Source organism: Salvelinus sp. IW2-2015, linkage group LG13 (assembly GCF_002910315.2).
Source record: "Salvelinus sp. IW2-2015 linkage group LG13, ASM291031v2, whole genome shotgun sequence".
Lineage (NCBI taxonomy): Eukaryota > Metazoa > Chordata > Actinopteri > Salmoniformes > Salmonidae > Salvelinus > Salvelinus sp. IW2-2015.
The window spans coordinates 33,237,251-33,254,125 of record NC_036853.1 but is presented as its reverse complement, the minus strand read 5'-3'; the positions used below and the strand labels follow the sequence as shown (position 1 = coordinate 33,254,125).

At 43.0% G+C, this 16,875-nt stretch overlaps 1 protein-coding gene across 3 annotated transcripts in view; it reads left to right on the top strand.

The window, feature by feature from the left end:
- Positions 1 to 16,875, top strand: part of LOC111971355 (leptin receptor) — an 88,636-nt gene that overhangs the window by 33,471 nt on the left and 38,290 nt on the right. For all 3 annotated transcript variants that reach the window (XM_023998094.2, XM_023998093.2, XM_023998095.2), the window contains 2 exons: positions 11,348 to 11,505; positions 11,743 to 11,887. In XM_023998094.2, coding sequence (XP_023853862.1) covers positions 11,348 to 11,505; positions 11,743 to 11,887 — 303 coding nt within the window. The remainder of the gene's footprint in view (positions 1 to 11,347; positions 11,506 to 11,742; positions 11,888 to 16,875) is intronic.

Below are 16,875 nucleotides of genomic sequence, written 5' to 3'. Positions count from 1 at the left end.
TAAGTAATTCACCGGAATGCATAAACAACAAACAAACTTAAAATGTTTACATGAAATGATGGGAAAAATATGCCCTAGTGGGGCTGAACCGGCATGGCGGACTTGTTAGACAAAAGGAAAAATTGGGTTCGACTAAGGAAGTTACTACAGAGCTTCATAATTATAACAATTGACTATGTAATCCTTTACACATTGAACGCTCACTTCATTCCGGAACAATTGGCAATCAATATATATATATTTACGCTCAGTGTGTCGTCTTGATCGCTGGAGAAAAGTTAGTTTTGTGTGGGAGAGATTCGTTCTTTCTCTGTCTGTGGTTATTGTGGATAGTTCAGGTGACATCGTTATAGAATGGATGTTCGGCGGCTGTCTTTTTTCGCGTTCAATGATACCGAATTCCTGCTGCAGATAGTAGTTCAATATCAAAGGATTCTTATTCGTCTAAGAGTTTAACACGTTGGTATGGTTAAAGATTCCTAGCAATGGTTACTTTAAACTTCGTTCTCCTCCTATGGAGAAAAACATGGTTCCTGATAATTGTCTCAGAGTGGGTTTTATTCGGATTTGCAGGAGAGGGGCTGTCCCAGAGTCTGAACCCAAACTGGTCAGGGGCGGGTCCTCGGATGTTAGTTCAAATCAAAAGGGATTTGGATTTTTCTTCATTAAACAGTCCAAAGCATATTTACACAATTATACAAACGTATGTCAATTACCACTCATTCATTTATACAACAATCAGATGTAAACCTCATATCTGAGGGTTATTATACAAAAACAGCGGTATGGTAATGTAGCCACACAGTCTCCCAGAGTTTCCCCACTATTTGTGCAAACGGACTTGTTAATAGACTGGGAATCTTCCCGATCTTTATACTTTTTCCGGAACATGAATCTGTTCGTACCTCAAGTCTGTGAGGTGAAGGAAACCTCTTTGTTCTCTAGTTACCCTCTCTCTAATACTGTTTGGGCATGAGGAGAGGCTCAGGAATATTAAGACATCTCTCTGTACCACGCATGGGTTGAAGGAGGAAAGGGGGAGGCAGGGAGTGGCAGGGAGAGGGAATGGGCTTTATGTACCTAACGGCACGTCATGACGATACAACACCGCAGGAAGATAAACTCAGCAAAAAAAGAAAGTCCTCTTACTGTCAATTAGTACTGTAACATGTGTAAATATTTGTATGAACATAACAAGCATTCAACAACTGAGACATAAATTGAACACAAGTTCCAAAGACATGTGACTAACAGAAATTGAATAATGGTCCCTGAACAAGGGGGGTCAAAAGTAACAGTCAGTATCTGGTGTGGCCACTGCGGCATGAACCTCTACGAAGTCCACAAACCCGGATCCGGAATCCCCCCATCAAAAAGCTGACTACATAGCCTAGCCTAAAGCTCAGGATATCATTAATAAAATGTCATGAAATCCAAGTCCCAAGACACCAAAAATGGAAAGATTACAGGATCTGTGAATTCCCAGCCTCATTTCCGATTTTTTAAATATTTTACAGGGAAGACACAATATGTATTTCTTTAGCTAACCACCATAGCAAAAGACCAACTTTTTTTTTCTTCCACCATTTTTTCCTGCCATAGGTAGCCATCACTAATTCGACCAAATTAAGATATAAATAGTTCATTAACCAAGAAAAAATTCATCAGATGACAGTCTTATAACATATTTATTGTTATAGCATATGTTTGTTAGACAAATGTGCATATGCAGGTATAAATCACAGTTTCTACATTGCAGCTGCAATCTGAAATAGCGCGATGGCAGGCAGAATTAATTACAGAGACCAACGTCAAATACCTATTACTCTCATAAAAACCATTTCTGAAAAAATACACAGCGTACAGGCAAAATGAAAGCCCAACATCTTGTGAATCCAGCCAATATTGTCAGATTTTTTAAGTGTTTTACAGGAAAAACACAATATTTAGCCATTATATTAGCTTACCCACAATAGCCAGAAACACAACCGCATTTACCAGCACCAAAGAGTTAGCGATGCGTAAACAATCCAGCAAAGATATATAATTTGGACTAACCTTGATAACTTAATCGATGACAGTTCCTGTAACATATGATTACACAATGCATAAGGTTTTGTTCGAAAATTTGCATTGGTTAGCAGCACAATCGTGGTATACAATGTGATCAGTGCAACATTTCAGGCATTCTGGCCGGCGCATCTTGGAGAGGCACCTATCTAATCGATAAATAATCGTAAACTTGACTAAAAAATACAGGTTGGACAGCAAATGAAAGATGCATTAGTTATTAATGCAAACCGCTGTGTTAGATTTTTGAAAATTAACGTTACTAGACATACAGTGTGCGTTACAGCCAGGACCAGTGCCGAAATAAATGGCGGACAAATCCTTTTACATTTTTCCACATAAATACGAATTAAACATCATAAATAGCTCTTACTTTTGGACGAGTTCCAATCGAAATCGTTGGGCAAGTTGTCCTTTGTCCAAAATAATCGTGCTCGGTGTAAAAAGTCCTCTTCAACTTTGGAAATTAGCAGCTAACATTAGCTATGTGGCGCATACATGCCCCAAATGTTCAAACGCAATCTAAGGGAAAATCCGAAAATCGCAATATACTCGCATAAACTGATATAACTCGGTTAAAATAACTTCGTTATGATGTTTCTACAAACCTATATGCGAATTAATATCACAGCGGATATACAGTGGGAGAACAAGATTTAGGGACACTGCCGATTTTGCAGGTTTTTCCTACTTACAAGCACGTAGAGGTCTTCATTTTTATCATTCGGTACACTTTACTGTGAGAGTCGGGAATCTAAAACAAAAATCCAGAAAATCACATTGTATGATTTTATCATTAATTTTGCATTTTTATTGCATGACATAATATTTGTACATCAGAAAAGCAGAACTTTAATATCTTGGTACAGGGAAACCTTTGTTTTGCAATTACAGAGATCATACGTTTCCTGTGTTCTGACCAGGTTTGCACACCACTGCGCATGGATTTTGGCCCACTCCTCATACAGACCTTCTCCAGATTCTTCAGGTTTCGGGGCTGTCGCTGCCGGCAATACGGACTTTCAGCTCCCTCCAAAGATTTTCTAGTGGGTTAGGTCTGGAGACGGGCTAGGCCACTCCGGACCTTGAGATGCTTCTTACGAGCCACTCCTTAGTTGCCCTGGCTGTGTGTTTTCGGGTCTTGTCATTGCGGGAAGATCCAGCACGACCCATCTTCAATGGCTCTACTGAGGTAGTAAGTTGTTGCAAGATTCGCGTACATGGCCCCATCCACCTCACTCAATACGGTTTAGAGTTCGTCCTGTCCCCTTTGCAGAAAAGATCCCCAAAGAATGATGTTTCCACTCCATGCTTCACGGGTGGGATGGTGTTCTTGGGGTGACTCATCTTCTTCTCCTCCAAACACGGCCGAGTGAGGTTAGGACCAAAAAGCTCAATTTTTGGTCTCATCAGACCACAGGACCGTGGTCTCCCATTCCTCCTCTGGATCATCCAGATGTCATTGGCAAACTTCAGACGGGCCTGGACATGCGCTGCGCTTGAGCAGGGGGACCTTGCGTGCGCTGCAGGATTCTTAATCCATGACGCGTAGTTATTGTGTTACTAATGTTTCTGAACTGTGGTCCCAGTCGTTCTTCCGGTCATTGACCAGTCCTGCCGTGTTTCTGGGCCTGTCCACCTTCTTGATCATTGTTGCCCCACGGGGTGAGATTCTTGCGTGGAGCCCCAGATCGAGGGGATTATCAGTCTTGTATTCTTCCATTTTCCTAATAAAATTGCCCACAGTTGATTTCTTTCTCACCAACTGCTTCCTATTTCATGTATAGCCATCCCAGCCTTGTGCAGGTCTACAAATTTTTCTTTGCTGTCCTTACAGCTCTTGGTCTTGGCCATGAGTGGGAGTTGGGATCTGTTTGATTGTGTGGACAGGTGTCTTTTATACAGTAACAGTTCAAACAGGTGCATAATACAGTAATGGTGAGGAGACAGGAGGCTTCTTAAAAAGAGCTACAGGTCTGTGAGAGCCGAATTCTTGCTGTTTGTATGTGACTCAAATACTTATTCACTCAATAATATGCAATTAATTCACAAAAATCCATACAAATGTGATTTTTTGGTTTTTTTCTCATTCCGTCCTCTGTCATAGTTGACAGTGTACCTATGATGAAATTACAGACCTCTTACATGCTTTTGTAAGTTAGGAAACCCTGCAAATCGGGCAGTGTATCAATACTTGTTTCCCCACTGTATCTAAGGCATGAACTGAGCTCTATTCGCCATTTTAGATCCTCATTGTTCTCTGCTATGGTGGCATACATACATATATATATAGAAGCAATAGCGAGCAGTAGTTTTCCCACGGTCTAGCTAGCTAGATTTTGTTTTAGGCTAGTTTGCAGCGGCTGCATCAGGTGTTATCGAAGAGGATGTTGTTGCTAATTTATTAGCGTCTCCCTTTTCAGCAAATCTGGTGAGTGGAACTGTGCTTTTTATTGCAGCTTGCATCCTGTTATTAGCCATGTCTTTCAAAATAACTTATACTACATGACCAAAAGTATGTGGACACCTGCTCGTCGAACATCTCATTCCAAAATCATGGGCATTAATATGGAGTTGGTCCCCCTTTTGCTGCTATAACAGTTTCCACTCTTCTGGGAAGACTTTCCACTATATGTTGGAACATTGTGCGGGGACTTGCTTCCATTCAGCCACCAGAGCATAAGTTAGGTTGGGCACTCATGTTGGGCGATTAGTCCTGGCTCACAGTCGTGGTCGGCATTCCAAWTCATCCCAAAGGTGTGATGGTGTTGAGGTCAGGGCTCTGTGCAGGACAAACCATTTCTGTATGGACCTCGCTTTATGCACAGGGGCATTGTCATGCTGAAACAGGAAAGAGCCTTCCCCAAACTGTTGTCACAAATTTTGAAGCACAGAATCATCTAGAATGGCATTGTATACTGTAACGTTAAGGTTTCCCTTCACTGGAACAAAGGGGCTAGCCCGAACCATGAAATACAGCCCTAGACCATTATTCCTCCTCCACCAAACATTACAGTTGGCACTACGCATTCGGGCAGGTAGCGTTCTCCTGGCATCTGCCAAACCTAGATTCGCCCATTGGACTGCCAGATGGTGAAGCGTGATTGTTCACTCCAGAGAACGAGTTTCCAATGGCGGCAAGCTTTACACCACTCCAGCCGACTCTTGGCATTGTGCATGGTTATATTAGGCTTATGTGCAACTGCTCGGCCATGAAAACCCATTTCATGAAACTCCCGACAACCAGTTCTTGTGCTGGCGTTGCTCCCAGAGGCAATTTACAGCTTTGTAGTGAGTGTTGCAACCGAGAAMAGACGATTTTTACGCGCTTCAGCACTCATCTGTCTCGTTCTGTGAGCTTGTGTGGCCTACCACTTAGCGGCTGAGCCATTGTTTTCTCCTCGACGTTTCCACTTCACAATAACAGAGCTTACAGTTGACCGGGGCAGCTCTAGCAGGGCAGAAATTTGACTGACTTGTTGGAAATGTGGCATCCTGTGACAGTGCCACGTTGAAAGTCACTGAGCTCTTCAGTAAGGCCATTCTACTGCCAATGTTTGTCTATTGAGATTATTTGGTTGTGTGCTCGATTTTATACACCTGTCAGCAACGGGTGTGGCTGAAATAGTCAAATCTACTAACTTGAAGGGGTGTCCATATACATATATACTGTGTGTGTGTAAAACATTGTTGCATTTATACTTTAGATCACCGGTTACTTTGTGTGCTAAAGGTGCAATGTTTTTTGCAATGGGAAGTAATAGTTGTACATTTCAGTTGAGAAATTCTTAGCCTAATTGTTGTGTTTTTGTATTCTTATGATTGGGACCTACTGGCTTATTATGTACTGCTGTCTTTCCATCGGACCTATGCAGTGGTGTAGTGGGTCTTGTGTGAAGGAAAGGTGCCCTGTGTGAAACATCCTATGTTTTCCCATAGATGTGTCAGATTTTCACTCCACAACAAATGTGGAATGACGATCCTCTCAAGCACAACAAGTCCACAACAATGCTTAAACCACATCAGGAGACCGTTTTATAAAAACGTTTTATTTTTGGAGGGTGTGGTTACACTTTAATTCAATTGAGCAAAACAAATGCCCTCCAAATTGATACAAATCAGCATGATATCATTCTGTCAGGTAGGTCTACATTGCAGTCAACATATAATTGGGAAGGTTTTTTGGGACAGCCTTTAGAAATGTCCATGCAAACAGAGCATGATGAATGCAAATAGCCTACTAACCAAGACTAAAGACGAAACCTTTTCAATACCAGGTTTGYATACCCATTGTTGGCTTAGTTAGCATTTACTGGTAAATATCATCAGTTGAAACGTCTTTCCTACCTATCGGCTACCGATGTCATTCTTCGGAGAGCTGCTCCATGCAACAACCAGTTGAGAGCTGAGCACTCTTGCTGCCTGAAGATTATATTCTGCTGAAACTAGGCTTTGTGTGCTGTGTGCATGTGAATATATTTCACGTGCTTTGTGATTGTGTAGGCTACGTTGTGCATGATTTCTCTATTGTACTACATTATTAATATGTTGTATACCTCCACTACACTACTTTGATATGCAACAGAAGGGATTAAGAAGTGAGTATAGGCAATGCACACTGGGTATATTGCTTACACCTGCGTATAGCCTCCACTACACCACTGGCCCTTTAGTGTTTTACAAAAAGTGCACTCTCCTACATTTAATTTATTCAACTAGGCAAGTCAGTTAAGAACAAATTCTTATTTACAATGACGGCCTACACCGAACAACGCTGGGCCAACTGTGCGCCGCCCTATGGGACTCCCAATCACGGCCGGATGTGATACAGCCTGGAATCAAACCAGGGTCTGTAGTGACGCCTCTAGCACTGAGATGCAGTGCCTTAGACCGCTACGCCACTCGGGAACCCTAAAGCCATCCCTTTAATGTATTACAGTTTCTATCATACCTGTCACACAATGAAAGCCTAGGTCCAATAAGTTCCCCACTGCACAAACATGTCTATAATAGATACAAAGACTGTTACAACTTCCCCCTGTCTCTCCTTACTTCCCCCACTCTTCCCTACCAGCTAGTCAAGGAAATTCTGACAAAGTTAGAGGATATTTTTCAATGAAAATAAAATAAATTTGGACAAGGTTTGAGGATATTGTTCAGTGAAAGTAAAGGACAGTAATGTTACGAGTAAAGTAGGAATCCCAGGTTTCAAATTGTTAAGATATACATTTTTCAAGAATGCAGTGCATATCTTTGGCCTGGTGAAGCCTTTTATGCGCTGACTGAATGGAACCTGAATTTAGGAGTTTTTTACTCCGCTGGATGTGTGCTCACTGTCCACGACCGAGTCAAGGCCAAGTAAAAATGTATCCACCAAGACAAGCCTGAGACACTCACTCAATATGTAGACCGGGACTCTGTCTCGAGTACTACAACACCGCAGAAAGATAAACTCAGCAAAAAAAGAAATGTCCTCTCACTGTCAACTGCGTTTATTTTCAGCAAACTTAACATGTGTAAATATTTGTATGAACATAACACGATTCAACAACTGAGACATAAATTGAACAAGTTCCAAAGACATGTGACTAACAGAAATTGAATAATGCGTCCCTGAACAAAGGGGGGGTCAAAAGTAACAGTCAGTATCTGGTGTGGCCACCAGCTGCATTAAGTACTGCAGTGCATCTCCTCCTTACCCAACTCTTCCACCAAGGCGCCTGCAAGTTCCTGGACATTTCTGGGAGGAATGGCCCTAGCCCTCACCCTCCGATCCAACAGGTCCCAGACTTGGGATTGAGATCCGGGTTCTTTGCTGGCCATGGCAGAACAATGACATATTTGTCGTGCAGGAAATCCCGCACAGAACGAGCAGTATGGCTGGTGGCATTGTCATCCTGGAGGGTCATGTCAGGGTGAACCTGCAGGAAGGATACCACATGAGGGAGGAGGCTGTCTTCCCTGTAACGCACAGTGTTGAGATTGCCTGCAATGATGATGTGGTCTGTGGCACAATTCCCCAGACCATAACAGACCCTCCACCTCCAAATCAATCCCGCTCCAGAGCACATGCCTCGGTGTAACGCTCATTCCTTCGACGATAAACACAAATCCGACCATCACCCCTGGTGAGACAAAACCGCGACTCGTCAGTGAAGAGCACTTTTTGCCAGTCCTGTCTGGTCCAGCGACGGTGGGTTTGTGCCCATAGGCGACGTTGTTGCCGGTGATGTCCGGTGAGGACCTGCCTTACAACAGGCCTACAAGCCCCCAGTCCAGCCTCTCTCAGCCTATTGAGGACAGTCTGAGCACTGATGGAGGGATTGTGCATTCCTGGTGTAACTCGGGCAGTTGTTGTTGCCATCCTGTACCTGTCCGCAAGTGTGATGTTCGGATGTACTGATCCTGTGCAGGTGTTGTTACACGTGGTCTGCCACTGCGAGGACCATCAGCTGTCCGTCCTGTCTCCCTGTAGCGCTGTCTTAGGCGTCTCACAGTACGGACATTGCAATTTATTACCCTGGCCACATCTGCAGTCCTCATGCCTCCTTGCAGCATGCCTAAGGCACGTTCACGCAGCTGATCAGGGACCCGGGACTTCTTCTTTTGGTGTTTTTCAGAGTCAGTAGAAAGGCCTCCTTAGTGTCCTAAGTTTTCATAACTGTGACCTTAATTGCCTACCATCTGTAAGCTGTTAGTGTCTTAATGACCATTCCACAGGTGCATGTTCTTTAATGGTTTATGGTTCATTGAACAAGCATGGGAAAGTGTTTAAACCCTTTACAATGAAGACCTGTGAAGTTATTTGGATTTTTACGAATTATCTTTGAAAGACAGGGTCCTGAAAAGGGGACGTTTCTTTTTTTGCTGAGTTTACATCTTATTGTCAAATACTTTTAATATTTGTTCAAATACCAGGAAGAAATTGTGAGGCTCTCGTCTATAAACTATAACTCTACTCTGCCCTGGTTATGGATTGCGATTTCAGTGACTAATTACATTTTGAGGTATTGATTTTCCTGACATGAGGAGCATGGCCTTATTGATCGGTAATCAGTATAAGTCCAGAGACCATAACATTTATTAAATTGTTTTTCCCCATCATCAATGTACACATTATACCCCGTAATGACAAACAAAAAAGGTTTTTAATCATTTTTGCTAATTTATACTAATGTACATAAGTATTCAGACCCTTTACTCAGTACTTTGTTGAAGCACATTTGGCAGCGATTACAGCCTCAAGTCTCCTTGGATATGACGTTACAAGCTTGGCACACCTGTATTTGTGGAGTTTCTCCCATTCTTCTCTGTATATCCTATCAAGTTCTGTCAGGTTGGATAGGGAGCGTCGCTGCACAGCTATTTTCAGGTCTCTCCAGAGATGTTTGATTGAATTGATGTCTCTGGCTGGGCCACTCCTGTGTTGTCTTGACTGTGTGCTTAGGGTTGTTGTCCTGTTGGAAGGTGAACCTTCGCCACGGTCTGAGGTCCTGTGCACTCTGGAGCAGGTTTTCATCAAGGATATCTCTGTACTTTACTCTGTTCATCTTTGCCTCCATCGTGACTAGTCTCCCAGTCCCTGCCACTGAAAAACATCCCCCACCATGAGGCTGCCACCACCATGCTTCACCGTAGGGCTGGTTTTCTCTAGATGTGACGCTTGGCTGTCTTGTGCGTTTTGGCTTCCTCTGGCCTTCAATGCTGCAGATTTGTTTGGTTACCCTTCCCCAGATCTGTGCCTCGACACAATCCTGTATCGGAGCTCTATGGACAATTCCTTCGACCTCATGACTTTATTTTTTAATTTTTAATTGAACCTTTTATTTAAATCATGTCGAATAAATTGAATTTACCACAGGTGGACTCCAATCAAGTTGTGGAAACATCTCAAGGATGATCAATGGAAATAGGATGCACCTGAGCTCCATTTCGAGTCTCATAGCAAAAGGTCTGAATACTTATGTATTTTCACTTCGTCATTATAGGGTATTGTGTGTAGATTTTTTTTCTCATCCATTTTAGAATAAGGCTGTAATGTAACAGAATGTGGAAAAAGTCAAGGGGTCTGAATACTGCCACTGTATGTTTCTGCTGATTTCCTTATCTGGCTGCCCTGTATGAAGCCTCTGGGAGTCTATAACCAATRCAGTTATCAGGGACAATCAATGTGTCTCCAATGGCTGTTACATTACTGTATGTGCCTGAGGCCATTGTTGACGCTGCGTTATAGAGATATTTGATCATTGTAGGGGCAATGTTCTCTCTAAGCTGAACGTGTGTGCGGGCGTGCAGCTCCCTGGGACTGCCACGCAGACGAAATATCAGCGTGCTCAGAGAGGCACGGGATTGAACTTCACTAAACTTTCTGGAGTTTTCACATTTAGTTAACACTATCAACATTTCCCTTTGCTGTGGGAATCGTGATCAAATCAAAGCAATATTAATCACTTCCAATGCAACATACCGAAAACAAAATTAACTATGCAAGACTTATTATGAAAAACTAACTATACAAGAAATGTTGTTGTCGGCAGAACGCATCGGAGTAGGATTCTATTGCATTGACATGCAGGACTCTACACAGACCTATGCGCCATAACCAATAAGAACTGCAGTAGGCCTATATGCAAATAGACCATTGGCATATATGGATCTGTGCCATTCACTTTGAACTGGACTGTGTTTACAGTATCAGCGTTCGTGAGTAGTTGCRCTTGTTTTGAGATAAAAATGAAAGCTACATGTAGCAACGTGTACACATTTGTACATTTGTTCATATCCTTTTCTTGTTAGTGGGTTATTAGCCCAGTTATAGATAATTTGTAGTCTGCAATGGGGGAGTGATTGTTTCCTACAAGAGCACAAAACGGTACATTTCTAGACATCTTTGAAAAGCCAGTCAGGTAAAGATTTTTGTCTTAAAGRGGCAGTGTTGTATTTTGAGAGAGGCTTGAACAAGCTAAGTAGCTAATAGGCAGAGGGTAGCACTACATAACCACTGTTAAAACTAACTTAAAGCTGGTACAGCCTCAGTGTTCACAGTAAACACGCACCGGARGTTGCACAGACTTTCCACAATGTTCAAGTTCGCGCTCAGCAGACAAGAAATTTGCTCAGTGATGGAAACAGTTAGAGGGAACAATGTGTAGGCGTATTGGAATGGCATTACGATGATGATGTTACATAGTTTGGAGGATGGTGATGATGCTCTGGCTAACAATCAGAAATGATGATTTATCTAGTATGTATTGCTTGTGGTGTGTGTGTTATACAGATAAACCAAGCCCACCAGTGAACCTAACACACACCCAGACCGCAGAGGGAGAGCTAGTTCTGAGCTGGAGCAACCCACAGCCCCATGCCARCCCTGTCCCACTGAGCTATGAGGTCCGATACATTACCTCCCACAACACCTCTGACCCCAACTGGAAGGTAAGGACACACTGGCCTCAGAGCAAACACAATATCTAAGTACAGGTCTTACAACAAATACAGACAAACAGCAGTTATCACAGAACAAGAGCAAACACGTTAAGTGAGATTCTTAAGACCACTCATATTTTATCAGTCATATTCTCAGTCATCACAATGGCATTGTGTATTTGTGTCAAATTTTGCATTTGCAGGTAGAGTAACATCTTGCTTCTCTCCACTATTCCTCTTGCTCAGCATGTGGAGGTGACTGGAGACCAGTGGCTGTCTCTGACTGGATTGAGGGCAGGTCTGCACTACATTGTACAGATCCACTCTCACCACCCTGCTCTGCCCCACCTGTGGAGTGACTGGAGCCAGCCACACCACATCTACCTGGAAGGTGAGACCTCTGCCGGCACAGAAACACCCTAAACATAGAGTTAACTTATAATTGTACATTTGAGTAATTTATCAGACGCTCTTATCCATAGCTTCTTACAGGAGCAATTAGGGTTAAGTGCCTAGTTCAAGGGCACATCGACAGATGTTTCACTGAGTCAGCTTGGGATTCAAACCAGCAACCTTTCAGTTATTGGCCTAASGCTYTTAACAGCTAGGCTACCTGCCGCCATACTCCACTCATACTCCACTCACATCTACCTGCAGAGTAACACCTCTGCCATGCTCTACTTAGGTACAATAAACATACAGATATTCAGATATATTTCCTTCACATACAGTATACTACACAGTAAGACCTCTGGCTGTACAGCAATGTACACATATGCTTAGCTTTACTGTTTGCTTTAACCTTTTCACATGTATCAACAAATGGGTGTGATTATTCTACAGTGATCCTTGCAGCGTACGCTCAAACCGGTGTGATTAGAAAGCTTATTTAGAACGTCCAGTTTCGATTGACGCAACAGTCAGCTTTTAAGCTGGCCACTCTGTTTTTTCACAGAAACGTTTTGCACAAGTACAGTCCTTACAAAGTTATGTCCTGAATGTGACCAGTTTTGGGGGGGATGCAATGTTCAGACATTCACAGAAGTAGYGACAGAATACACAATCATCCAAACCTGGAAAATATAGGCTAAATTAGTCTTAGCGCTAACTGAGGAAAGATTGGCATAACACAAGCGGTCATATTTAGATAACTCTCGGCTGTCAGAAACCACAATATGAATAAGCTATTAGCAATTACTATTTATAATTCATCACATCACAGGTGAGCTCACCATTGATCGAAATAATTGAGTAAAACACTTTCTTGAAATCGAAAGTAATCCAACGATGGGTAGTTTGTGCGTGCCGCCATGTTTGTTTTTTTGTGTCACCCAAAGATAATAAGAGGAGACAAGATGAGTTTGGTCTGTTTGCAGTATGCATGTTGAAGGGGGTGTGTCGTCTACGATCATTCACTTCCCTTCATTCACCTCTGGAAATGTACCTTTCACCTCATTATAACATCTTTGACTGACAGACGTTTACGTGACATCCAGAATGCATTGTATAATGTCAACAAACATGGCACCACACATAGCTGGCAAATAGCTTAGCATTAGCTCATTATAATCAGTACAACCTTCCAAAAAATATTTTACACACATCATAGGTGTCCATTACAATCTATGCAATAATTGGAATGCATTACTTGTCAYCAGTACTTRAAAACATGTGAATAGAACTGTAAATACATTATGCTCTATACATACAAAATATACATACATACAGTATGGTACAGTAGAAACGACAACACAATACAAAAAATAAGGCACTTACTTTGATAGGAACGCACACATGTCCAAAGTTATTATTTGTAAGGAAAACATGAAGGAAGGAAATGCGAGCGCCAGACAGAAAATGTTTCAATTTTTGCAAGCCTGTACAAATGTCTGCATACTTGATCTGCGGAAACATTGATGAAGTGCTTGGGCTCTCCTTGAAGAGAGTTTGTCCGGCTCAGTAAAGCATCAAACATAAATTGTGCGCAACACTGAAATGGGCTACTTCTATGTGAATTAATGAGGAGGTGGAACACACCTCAATTCAAAGTGTTAGAAAATAAAACATGTAAAAAATGATTTGAAATTGACAAGTTGGAACATAGCTTATAGATAATTATCAATCAGAGCGTGTTAACTGTCCTGTTGCGTAAACAATCACATTTTGGAACAGTGAGTGCATTCTGACATTATGTGCATAAAACAACTCACGCTGAAGGCGACCGTTAGAGATATTTGGAACTCACATGTGAAAAGGTTAACAAAACATCTACAGTAACTTAGAAAGGGGTTAATGGCAAGCAGAAACAACCTTTCCCCAGTTCCAGATCRTCTAACTGGGCTGTAGGCAGTGCACATCTAGGGTTGGCTTTCCCACTGTCTTTTGTCCYGGGTTAAGTATTGAGCATGACACTTAGGTGTATGAAAGAGGTTGTTTTCAATGGACAGCTACTACTTGCACTCAAGTCTATTTTCCTCCCTCTACTGCTCCCATTCATCAGAAGCCTGATTGAATGTTTCTGAAATTGACGCAGTAGGAGTGAGAGAGTCTGCAGGCGAGCTACTCTGGCACAAACGCATCAGCACTTGTGTCACATCTCCTAGATGGTAGCAAGTTGCTTGTTATTTCAGTAAACTAAAAGCGTGCTTCCCAAAAGGGGACCTATTCTSTACATAGTGCATTACTTTTGATCAAAAGTAGTGCACTTTATAGGGAATAGGGTGCTATTTGTTCCAGTAAACCCACTGGGCACACACCRATTGAATCAACGTTGTTWCYACGYCAWGTCAAWAAAATTACGTTGAACCGATGTGGAATAGACGTTCAATTGATGTCTGTRCCCTGTGGGAACTAAAACAACAGAATTAGCTTCTTCGTTCTTCAAAGTTTTGTTATTCTAGTGATAYAGTGGCATTTGTTTTAGAGAGAGTCGTGGAGGACAAATGTCTCATCAATTGTGATGTGTGTGTGTGTGGTGTGGTGTGGTGCGGTGTGTGTGATTCAACTACTGACCTCTATTATCTCCAAGGGGAGATAGGGTGCAAAAACCTGAACACCAAAACAAACCAATTAAACTTGCTCATCTGCTTATGTTATGTAGGAAGCAGAGTTGAGAGGTTAAAGGTCAGAGGTTATCTCCAGGGTCAGTGGCTGTTCACCCATGATTGAAAGAAAATAATAAGCTTTTTCCCTAGCACACTTTAAGAGGAGACTTTTTAATGAAGTCATAAATCATCTGTGGTTGACAGATTGTGTGGGCACAAACACACCTAGCTATTATAGTATTGAGACTGGGATAGGTCTGTACCTGCTGCGTACTGTACTGTTAGTGACGATGGATGATTCATAGATATGCATTGCATTTCCATGCACTCAATATAGGGGGACTGGTCTAAGGCGCAGCGGTCTAAGGCACTGTATCGCAGTGCTAGAGGAGTCACTACAGACCTGAGTTCGATCCCGGCCRTGATCGGGAGTCCTTTAGGGCGGCGCACAATTGGCCCAGCGTCATCCRGGTTAGGGGAGGGTTTGGCCGGAGTAGGCCCTCATTGTAAATAAGAATTTGTTCTTAACTGACTTGCCTAGTTAAATTAAATATACACTGGGTTACTAAGCAAACAGATTTGGAAACGCTGGATGTTTGAACTGTGAAGTTACCGCATGAAATGTCAAATATGAGGACAGGATCAGAATGGAGSAGGGTGGAGAAGAGGGAGCCAGATGGATTATATTGTTGGAATCGGCTGAACTTTGAGATATTAAATAMATGACAGAGACAAAGCCTTGCATAGAAAGAGTTTGTAAAAAGCCAGAAGGCTTTGGAATGTGTTTGATGGAGGAGATCGTATCATTGAACGCGAAGACCGACAACCGCCGAAACATCTATCCGATAACGACATGAATGAATGTCACTCTGAACTATCCATTCTAACCATGACAGAGAGAGAGAGCTTACAAACTCTCCAACAGAAACGAACTTTTCAACAGAGATCCCGCTCGACACACTGAGCGTAAATACACTGCTAAAAAAAATAAAGGAACACTAAAATAACACATCCTAGATCTGAATGAATGAAATATTCTTATTAAATACTTTTTTCTTTACATAGTTGAATGTGCTGACAACAAATCACACAAAAATTATAAATGAATCAAATTTTACAACCCATGGAGGTCTGGATTTGGAGTCACACTCAAAAATTAAAGTGGAAAACCACACTACAGGTTGATCCAACTTGATGTAATGTCCTTAAAACAAGTCAAAATGAGCTCAGTAGTGTGTGGTCTGACCTGGCCACGACGCCAGGTCAGCGGAGTCAATCACCACCTTCCGGAAACACCTGAAACCCCACCTCTTTAAGGAATACCTGGATAGGATAAGTAATCCTCTCACCCCCCCCCCCCCCTTAAAAGAGTTAGATGCACTATTGTAAAGTGGTTGTTCCACTGGATATCATAAGGTGAATGCCACCAACTTGTAAGTCGCTCTGGATAAGAGCGTCTGCTAAATGACTATAATGTAATGTAAATGTGTGTGGCCTCCACGTGCCTGTATGACCTCCCTACAACGCCTGGGCATGCTCCTGATGAGGTGGCGGATGGTCTCCTGAGGTCTGGGGAACGGGCGACCAGTCCCATAGCATCAATGCCTTCCTCTTGCAGGAACTGCTGACACACTCCAGCCACATGAGGTCTAGCATTGTCTTGCATTAGGAGGAACCCAGGGCCAACCGCACCAGCATATGGTCTCACAAGGGGTCTGAGGATCTCATCTCGGTACCTAATGGCAGTCAGGCTACCTCTGGCGAGCCCATGGAGGGCTGTGCGGCCTCAAAAGAAATGCCACCCCACACCATGACTGACCCACCGCCAAACTGGTCATGCTGGAGGATGTTGCAGGCAGCAGAACGTTCTCCACGGCGTCTCCAGACTGTCACATGTGCTCAGTGTGAACCTGCTTTCATCTGTGAAGAGCACAGGGCGCCAGTGGCGAATTTGCCAATCTTGGTGTTCTCTGGCAAATGCCAAACGTCCTGCACGGTGTTGGCTGTAAGCACAACCCCCCCCTGTGACGTCGGGCCCTCATACCACCCTCATGGAGTCTGTTTCTGACTGTTGAGCAGACACATGCACATTTGTGGCCTGCTGGAGGTCATTTTGCAGGGCTCTGGCAGTGCTCCTCCTTGCACAAAGGCGGAGGTAGCGGTCCTGCTGCTGGGTTGTTGCCTCCACGGCCTGCTCCACGTCTCCTGATGTACTGGCCTGTCTCCTGGTAGCGCCTCCATGCTCTGGACACTACGCTGACAGACACAGCAAACCTTCTGCCACACTCGCATGATGTCCATCCTGGATGAGCTGCACTAATCTCTTCTCACTGTG